Source organism: Pararge aegeria, chromosome 17, assembly GCF_905163445.1.
Source record: "Pararge aegeria chromosome 17, ilParAegt1.1, whole genome shotgun sequence".
Lineage (NCBI taxonomy): Eukaryota > Metazoa > Arthropoda > Insecta > Lepidoptera > Nymphalidae > Pararge > Pararge aegeria.
In genome coordinates, this window is record NC_053196.1 from 13,674,374 (window position 1) to 13,682,819 (window position 8,446).

The 8,446-nt window shown below is 32.5% G+C and overlaps 2 protein-coding genes across 2 annotated transcripts in view; both read left to right on the forward strand.

Moving 5' to 3' along the window:
- LOC120631268 overlaps positions 1-3,162 on the forward strand; it is a 57,810-nt gene extending 54,648 nt beyond the window's left edge. Inside the window, exons 12-14 of the mRNA XM_039900753.1 lie at positions 1,578-1,726; positions 2,324-2,431; positions 2,834-3,162. Of these exons, the coding sequence (XP_039756687.1) occupies positions 1,578-1,726; positions 2,324-2,431; positions 2,834-2,975 (399 nt within the window). The 3' untranslated portion in view covers positions 2,976-3,162. The remainder of the gene's footprint in view (positions 1-1,577; positions 1,727-2,323; positions 2,432-2,833) is intronic.
- Positions 3,163-5,296: 2,134 nt separating this feature from the next.
- LOC120631175 (zinc finger protein 277) lies at positions 5,297-8,237 on the forward strand. Its single transcript, XM_039900637.1, has 2 exons — positions 5,297-5,634; positions 7,056-8,237. Exons 1-2 carry the CDS (start codon positions 5,385-5,387, stop codon positions 8,150-8,152), a joined length of 1,347 nt encoding a protein of 448 aa, XP_039756571.1. The 5' UTR covers positions 5,297-5,384; the 3' UTR covers positions 8,153-8,237.
- The last annotated feature ends 209 nt before the right edge of the window (positions 8,238-8,446 follow it).

Below are 8,446 nucleotides of genomic sequence, written 5' to 3' on the forward strand. Positions count from 1 at the left end.
GAACATGAAATGTGAAAGAGATTATTTTCATCTGATCTCTTACTAACAGATTAATCATAAAAACATTTCTAAATTTAAGAAAATATGTGACTGCAATAATTTAAACATTAGAAGTAAGAATAAACTTACAGTGCAATATACTAGGTTACATAAAATTCATAATTCGTCTAAAGGAAATTGTATAAAATTCTACAATAAACTACCAATTGACAAAGTTTGTATTAAACGTAAGCTTATAGAAAAGTCCTATTATAGTATAAAGGACTACGTCATCGATAAAGAAGCTTGGGTGTAAATTATTGCTCTAACCAGGTTGCTCTTATATATATATATATATATATCATAATTTAAAATGACATGGTGACATAAGATGGTGATAACAAAAAATAAAACACCCGGCTAAGTTTGTTGTGGGCTTCTTCTTAGACCAGGACGCGTTTGGAACCCTCGTAGCTTTAGTTTTAAGTTTACGAATGGGGTTATCGCCATCATCTCACTACCGTGTAATTCTTATGTACGCATGAAAAGTGCCACCTATGGTCATCATTGGCGTGCATAGAGGGTTTCCACAGGGTATGCAGATGATATAAACAGAAGAAAATCTCCAGTATGAGCTATAAATACTTGAGGGTAGGTTTTTTATAACTCTTACAATGCCTATCCCTCGTACTCCCTCGTACTCGTACTGGAGTTTTTCTTCATTTTATATCATCTGCATACCCTGTGCATACCCTCTATGCACGCCACTGATGGGCATAAAGATAAAGATAATACATACATACATACTTGAATAAAGATATTTTTGACTTCGGAAAAAAAAATACAGATATACCTACATATTACTCAAAAATTCCTTGAATAGGTATTAAAATACAAGACGCTAGATGTCAAAATATTCCAAGAGAATAGTGGTACTGTGAACTTGTCTTATTCAATCAATTAGTTTAATGTTATACTTGTTTCGGGCGTTGGCTCGCGTCAGACTTTCCAGACAGACCCTTTGACAACGTTAATCCCTAATGTTATTAGCACGTGATGTGTACCTAGCTACCCAGCAAAGTTACGCGGAAAGTCACGTTCTCATCAATTTAACGGCAGTATTGACTTCATTACATTGACAAGGGCTTGTTATATTATAATGATCATAACAATCTCCTTAGTTTTTAATTCAAATAGCGCAGGATCAAATCCAATCATTTAGGAACCTTTTTCTTATAAATGAACTTTTGTACTCGAATTTGCATCATCTGTATTGCATCTGCCATTTATTTTAAGATTCTTGACTTTTTCAAAAATTACCTTTCAAAGATTAACTTAAATTGTTTCGAAATACAGCTTTCAAATAAAAATTCTTAAATTCAAATTAAAATTCATTTATTTGCTTAAAACATGACAAAATATTATACATGTTTAATCGCAGTCTACGACATGCAAATCTTAGAGCATCTAGGTATATTAATTTATTATACATATCCAGTCAATTGCAAATATATCAAAAATAATAAAAATTGTAATTAAAAGAACATCATATGTACCTACACTATATTCTTATCATGATAACAATCTGTATGTTCCAGCTCACGGCATCAACAGCACGGTGGGGTGTCAGCACACCGGAATTACCCGAAGATGGAGGCAAAGTGTTGGAGTTAAGACCGAAGAGGTCTTGCAACTCTGTTGACATTGCCTTTTTACCTGCTTCCCACAACGCTACTGATGTTATCAGGTAATTTAGAGATTCCAAACCTTTTATAGGAAAAATTTGAACAAAAAAAGACACACAATTTGATGTTTGCGTTTGTTATACCCATCCATATGTCAGGCACTTTAAAGTCCTTATATCCCACGTGGAAATGGCGAAGTAAATTGTACCCACTCAGTCATTGGTAGGAACCGCAACACGCCATAAAATCAAGTATTAAATTGAATTGCCAACCCTGTTAATTATATTCAAGTTGAAACTAATACTGAATATCGAGATGATGGTTTCTATCGCTGTTAATTTTCAAGCTTGAAAACACAATGAATGATTTACCAAAATCGAGGTGTATCATTCATAAATCAGAAATCCTACGTAAGTCTCCGGAAACAGCTATTTCAAATTTTTTAAATTTCCATTTGATAACATAAATGATCTTAATAATAAACGTGGCTTAACGTTGGAATAGTTACGCAGTTGTTTGTCACGCTCAGATTTGAAAGGTGCTTGTCAGTATTGAAAGATGACAATAACTATTCCGAGGCTATGGCGCGTTTATATAAAACACATGATTTTTTAAAAAGAGGAGTTTGCATAACGTATACTTAACTTTTTCTTTTTCAGATATTGCATACTTACTCGTGAAATATTGAATAATGATAATTTCATTTGTGCCTTATCCAAGAAGTCCCCAAGTAAAATGCCGTGTACAAGTCACTTGCAACGACCTCCGTAAGTATTCTTTCCGTTCAGGTAAATACGAAGAAAACCTGACCAAGCTAAGCAAGCTAGCTACACACATTCCAATGTGTCTGTAAATACATTTTTAATTAATGTGTCAATTCTGTTGTACATAGGTGCCAATGCAGTTATCTCAAGACATCATTAATTTCAAAAAAGGATTCAAAATAGTGCTATCTTTTAGCCAGTTAATTTAATTTTGTTTAGAAATATTTTATGCACAACAGAATAATATTTTCACCAATAACATTATTCTGGAAATGACATTATTTCGCGATCTGAATTATTTTCTTATTTCTAAGGCTAATAACGGTGATGCAAATGTGTGTCATCCGAGTAGGTCCGTAATACTTGTCTATTTTTATTTTTAAATCAAAAGTCATTCTTTTTCAGAACCAGGGCTATAATCCAGAAAGTCACAGGTCTGAAACCGGGAAGGAAATACGCTGTGCAAGTAACTGCTGCCTCAAAGGGGAGCTCGGTGCCATACAAAGTCATATACGTAGAAACTAATGTATCTTGTAAAGAAGAGTAATCATTTTATAAACTGCTGTATCACTGGGAAAGGTACCAGATAAAAAAATGATATGATAGTAACAAAATTAAGCTTGTAATAATAATTGAAACTTGGCTTTGACACACTGCCTTTTAAAATATCAATTGACGAAAATATAAGACGTGTTTTCGTCAATGGATATTTGCAACATAGTTAATTGCTACTTTCAAAGTCGAGGATTTAATAAAAATATATTTTAGATTTTTATATGACATCAATTAAAATAATTCCTTTATTTTACCTTTTTCAAGGAATTTCAAAGTGTTAACTATCAAGTTTAGTAATTTAAATTAGCATCATATAAAAATAGACTCAATTAGAATCGCAAATCGGATATGTGTAAAAAAGGTATGCAAACACAAAAAAGTTAACAAAATTGCATTGAATTGACAATTTAGTGAAAAAAAAATTATTATCTTACTTTAAATAATTTAATAAATTTCGATGCTACTAATGTCTGAATCACAGTCATATTACAGCAGTTCCTTATTGTAATAGTAAATCAGTATTAGTGACATTTAGTTATATTTAGTGTAGGCACCTACTGTATTAATGTCTTGATTACACGTAATGCGTGCAATGCTCTCGGTCAAGAGTTTTGTAGGTATACTGTTCTACGATGTATTTACTATTCTATTAACTAGATCAAGTGTCTAGTTCCACGCTTAATAGCGCTACTGCAAAGGGCAAGGTAATTATTTTGACGTCAACTTAAAAACCTATTCAGTGTTCACGCGTTGAATCAAATAAACGCGAATATGACAGATGTGGTGAAACTGACTACTAAGTTACTCTAATCAGTCGAGCTTACTTTAAACCTGTCAGGTTCTCTAACTAACTCCAAAAAATGAGTGGATCATGGACTGTACTGTACTGTGCCTCCTAAGTCTCGAGTTTTTTGGGTATAGCGGTCCCTTCCGCTTCCGCGCATGATCTGTCCAGAGAACTTTCTGTTACACCATTAATAAAATGACATTGTTTAATAGACAGTGCCTTGGTTTCGGTGGCATGCACTTAATACATGCACAAAAGTACTGCCTACCCTAAAATTGATATAACTCGTATAAGAGGAGAATTTTAGCCTGCTGTATGCATACCCTGGTGAGAAACCCAGTGCACGCCACCGCTTGGTTTCATATGTGATCTCGACTGTTGAGTCTATCAGTATTATTTAAAATTACAGTTTTATTATAATATTTTATTTTATTATAATTAGTATAGACATGAACTCGCACACGTCACATTCTCAGCCTGGTCTGCCATGCCGTCTCAGCAATGTTCTCGTTACGTGTAATTAGTGTATCATAATAATATTGACATTTAAGTTTAGACATATAAATTAATAATAATAAACTAATTAGTGTATGTGTCCTGGAGTATATTATGTAAATACAATAACACGTACCTATCAGATTGCAATTATCTATAGCTATATTATGAAACATAAATTATATCACAATACTTAATTATTATCATAATAATTTTTCATGTATTGCTTAATCCCAGGCAACATTAAAACTACCTATTTTATTATATTTAACGCTAATACAGCTGTAAACAAAATCAATATTGCGTACTTAGGTAACTTTAATTAAATACCTGATTAAAGAGGCATTTTTTGTAATAATTTATTACTGTAATGTTATAATAATAATTATTTTAGTTTCTAACCTTAACATAACAAGGGGTATTTGCGTAACGCCGGTGACAATATTATTATAATGTAGGTAGGAACTCAAGATTGGCTTTAAAGAAGAAACCAACTTTAAAAGCGAGGGCCTGATAAGATTTGTTCAGTAGAAGTCACAGATGGAAAATCCGAGTAATTATTGATTTAATTAATAATATAAGTCGAATATGTTGCGCAATTACCCTTTTCAGCTTTAGATTTAAGGCTTATTACATGCTAAGTTACTTGTGGCATTTAGTTGAACAGAATGTAAGTTCCTACTATTTTTATGCAGAGTGTATTGATAAAAATAAAGTATTTTAAAATATAGGTAATAAATATTAAATAAAACTTGCACTTTTTATTTCCCAGACTTTTCAATCATATCCATCAAGTCCGCTTATAGCATAAGTAAGTATAAACGACCTACGATTAATAATGCAAATTCCGTTTAAGTTTCATTAAAAATTTCAAAAAATAAATAATTCACTTAGCATATTCTTGAAGACAATTGATTCACATGAACCATGGGAGTATGAACGCAAAGTAGCTGTGAACGGGCTGTCAACCCTGTGTCACCAGCTGGCAAGGTTTTCGGTAGGGTGACAGTGACAGTTTAGCAAATGTCATAGTCAGTGTTGGGAAATAGAAATATTTGCTATAAAAATTGTTACTGTGTCCGAAATTTTACTGAATATCTGTTACTAAGCATATTTAAAATGGCTACAAACGATAAACAGTTCTTCGGCCCGTTGACATTGCATCAGAAGATTGAAAATCCAACAATATTTAAGTCCGACGCTCCAAATGAGTGTGCATGCGTTTTATGTGACGAAGTCTTCTTGTTACCGACCTCTGAGAAACAGATGTTGACGCATTTGTTCATGGAACACCGCCTTGTTGTAGGTGACGCTAATCAGATCGCAGATTTACAAGGTTATACGAAGTATTGGAAGCTGAGATTTAAAGGTTAGTTCATACTAAACATCACCATTATCACTTTACTGATGGACCCAGACCTCTTCTCTCATAGGAGAGGAATTCAGACCTTAGCTTCTCTAGTGGATATTAATGATTAAAATAACTTGTTAGTATTATTAAACCGAAAAAAAACACTCGGAAACATGAGGGTTGACAGTGCCAGTTTTCTTACGCAGGGTCAGTAAGAAAGAAAGAAAGAAATTTTTCAAGTTAAGTGTTACATACTACATCTTATATTATTATAGTAACAGAATGTCTGTGTGTGACACCAGACAGAAAGGGTGTACAGCTCCGCATTTGCCATGCATTTTAGGTTCATTCATGCTGCTGATTTTCAGCTGAGACCCGAGTGATGTTACAGTAAATTAAATAGATAAAAAATTATAAAAAAAGTAGTAGTTAGTATATTTTAACATAAACAAACTTTTGGCTGTGCAGGGGAATCAAACCCAGTGCCTTCTGATCATGGAACATGTTAACCACTAGGCAACTAAGACAGCCTTGTAAGATAAGTGAATAATGTAGTTGGAAAAAGTTGAAAAGATTTAAATTTATACCTAAAAATATTATATTTATAGCAAAAAGCCTGTTATTCTGTATTAAAAATATATTTCCTGTTTATTTAGGAAGATTAACATGGTATAATGTTTGTTTCTGTTTATAAACCAGATGAACTTATCTCTATTTTATTTTGTATAAACTGAATTTTATTTCTATTTGGTTTTCTCTATTGGAATGGCATTGGTATGCATTTTGTAATGCAAATTTACCAGTGTTAAATTATTTGCATAGCAGATATAATTATGTTATCAGTAAGTCATGATTTCCACACTAGGTATTTGTAAGTTCATTTTAAGGTTAAAACAAGATCTGAACAAATTGCCATATTGATCCGTTAACATATTAATGCTTTTAGGTTCAAATGTGGGAAAACAATTGTGAGCATTATACGTAGCTACACTCTAAAAGGCTTGCTTATCAAATATTCTATCTGCATAGATATCCACTTGATAGGTGTGTAAGGTACCATACATATATTATCATTATCGGTAAATGTGCCTCTACACGCAGACTTCCTTATTTTAAATAAAAAACTTACCAAACTTAGCAAATTTTTAGAACTTTGCACCAATTATTATAAGTTGTTAGTGATAATGAAAGGGACCTATCGCTTAAATGCTCTTTGAAGCACAAGAGGGAAAATAAGGACTAAAAAAGAGAAACCATCTGACTGATTTGTACAGTTCCAAACTAGACTAGTGTCACAAACAAAGCAAATAGACTCTACTTGCAGCCAAAACTTGTATGTATTTTAATAGCTCAAAAGTTATCATGAAGAAAGCCTTATCAATAAAAAAATATTTATAATTAATGATAATACTTTATAATTTTTATCATTATATTTACAGATCAAAATCTTCCATACTTCTGCACCACAATGCTCCTCGACAACAAACCAGATGGAACAAAATCAAAGAATGAAGAGTACTTCTTACTAAGTGATGTTTTACCTGAGGATAAAGAACTAAGACTGAATCTACAACAAAGCAAATTGGAAACGTTATTAGAGAGACACACATTTGAAAGAGAAGACAAGAACTATTCAAAAGAGTGTCTCTTCTGCAGGTTCTCTTCAAACGATACTAGAGCCAGCTATCTAAAACATTTGTACGAAAAACACAACTTTCACATAGCTAAACCAGACAACTTAATATTTATTGATGATCTCATTGATTTAATAAGCTTAAAGCTAGATAAACTACATTGTATTTTTTGTGAAGGAGTGTTCAAAGATCGGACAATTTTAAAAGAGCACATGCGTAAAAAAGGTCATAAGAGGATAAACCCTCTAAACAAAGAGTATGATAAGTTCTTTTTAGTTAACTACATAGGTGACAAGCATCCTACTAATAAAGAGAAACCACTTAATATGCATCCTACTAACAAACAGAAACCATTCAATATGTCAAGTAGTTCCAAAATGTATAACATTAAAGTTAGGGAAGAGGAATATGAACCAGATTCTAATATAGATAGTGATCCAGAATGGTCAGAATGGACAGAAGATAATGGACCGTTAATCACATGCTTACTATGTGAGCATACAGATGTGGAATACGAAAATATACTCGACCATATGGAAAAGAAACACGAATTTTCCTTCTCAAAAGCAACAATCGGCCTCGATTTTTACCATAAAATTAAAATTGTGAATTACATACGGAGACAGATACATTTAAAACAATGTTTAGCATGCGAAACTAAGTTTGACGACTCAAAGAATTTAGAAAAACATTTAAAGGAAATGAAACACTGGATTTTAAGTAAAGAAAAATGGGACCAGCCAGAATATTACTTTCCGACTTACGAAGACGATTTATTTCTGTGTTTTATACATGATGATGATGAAAGTTGGTGGTCAGGGGATGAGACGGAGGTTGAAAATCAGAATACAATGTGTGATAATATATCCAAAGAGATGGCAATGTCTGTACTTGATGATTGAACAGTGTTCTGTGTTAAATAAATGCTATATATATAATATGAAAAAAAAAATAAAGAGCAAAAATAACTCGCCGCTGCAATTTTGCTTGCAGAAATTTTTTAATACTTATAGTACACTTACAAGAAAGACAGAGACACTCAGCTATGGGCAGAGGGTAAAGATTATGTCTGCAGCATAAAATCAAAAGTGAGAAAATGTGAGAATTGATGGGCAAGGCAAATAATTAATTGAAAGCACTAATGGAAATTAGTGTCTTAGAGTGCTTTAATAACAAGGTTACAATAGTAGCAGTGG

What these genes read in the sequence shown, in the direction of transcription:
- LOC120631175 (XM_039900637.1), top strand. Translation starts at nt 5,385, where the DNA reads ATGGCTACAAACGATAAACAGTTCTTCGGCCCGTTGACATTGCATCAG. An exon ending in TTGGAAGCTGAGATTTAAAG is followed by an intron (nt 5,635 to 7,055) that starts GTTAGTTCATAC and finishes TTATATTTACAG; the next exon opens with ATCAAAATCTTCCATACTTC.